General features: G+C 43.4%; 1 gene segment (V, D, J or C); it reads left to right on the top strand.

Annotated features, from left to right (window-relative positions):
• The first annotated feature begins 420 nt into the window (after positions 1–420).
• Positions 421–873, top strand: LOC100771825. The segment is given in 2 exon segments: positions 421–463; positions 563–873. Coding segments are annotated over 2 exon segments (354 nt in total).
• The last annotated feature ends 388 nt before the right edge of the window (positions 874–1,261 follow it).

Genomic DNA, 1,261 nt, shown 5'->3' with positions numbered 1-1,261 from the left:
CTTGTCTAGATACTATGCCCAGAGCAGGCAAGAACTTCTGATCTTAATCAGAAAGTGTTTGATGATTATAGTCTGGGATAAGTCATGTGGACACAGACACAATAGACCTCAATAGGCTCAGTGGGGATTTATAGGATCCTCTGAAGATTCTGGACACTGAGCTAAGAATACAAATATCTATCACTTTATTAATCTCTGTTAAGGATTCAACAGGTTCAGCAGCTGGTGGCACTGTGGTCCCTTGGGCATCCTCACTCAGGAAGTAATACCCAGACATATGAGGGCACACTCACATAAGAATAGATTTGGTTGGCCAAGAAAAATTTGCATGAAGGGTCCCTTCAGTTCTCTGAGAATTGTTGAAAGATAAGAGAGACCTACATCATGACTGTCTCAGCACAGCTCAGCAGTGACTACACTATGGCCTGGATTCCTATTCTCCTCTTCTTCCTTCATTGCACAGGTAAGGAGTTGTCTGCAGCCTGATCTTAGTTCAGGGACATCCAGACACATTCTCCTCTGTTCTCTCACCTCAGTACATAATGTGTTTCTCTGTTTTCAGGGTCTTTCTCTCAACCAGTGCTGACTCAGTCACCCTCTGCCTCTGCCTCCCTGGGAAACACAGTCAAAATCACCTGTACCCTGAGTAGTCAGCACAGCAACTACGGCATAGCATGGTACCAGCAACATCCAGACAATGCTCCTAAGTATGTGATGTATGTTTATAGCGATGGAAGCCATAGCAAGGGAGATGGGATCCCTGATCGCTTCTCTGGCTCCAGCTCTGGGGCTCATCGCTACTTAAGCATCTCCAACATCCAGTCTGAAGATGAAGCTGACTATTTCTGTGGTTCAGGAGATAGCAATGGGTGACCACAGTGAACTATATGAATGAGGAAGCAGGGCAGGAACTGTTTTGCTGTATTGCTACCAGTTTGTCATATAGTAGTGAGTGAGAATATCTGTAGTACTTAGCTATCACATTCATGGATGTTTTCTGCTTAATACTGAGGGAATAGATTGTAGATTTAGCACTTCCTACTGAACTCCTGGAGAAAGAGGTGAAAAGGCCAGGGATTGTATAGAATGCACTGCTCTGGAATAATGAGGACTATGATAAAGTAAAAAGTAGTATGCACACTGGTGAGGCTCTCAATGTTACCTCATCAACATAATAGGAATGTCTATTATTCAAAAGATTGCTTTTTCATGGAAGGTACCCTTGAATAAACTGGTACAGGAGACCACTTCTTGAACACAA

The sequence above is a fragment of the Cricetulus griseus genome, chromosome 4, assembly GCF_003668045.3.
Source record: "Cricetulus griseus strain 17A/GY chromosome 4, alternate assembly CriGri-PICRH-1.0, whole genome shotgun sequence".
NCBI classification, from domain to species: Eukaryota; Metazoa; Chordata; class Mammalia; order Rodentia; family Cricetidae; genus Cricetulus; species Cricetulus griseus.
The sequence above is the reverse complement of the archived record's forward strand: the minus strand, read 5'-3'. Positions and strand labels throughout refer to the sequence as shown.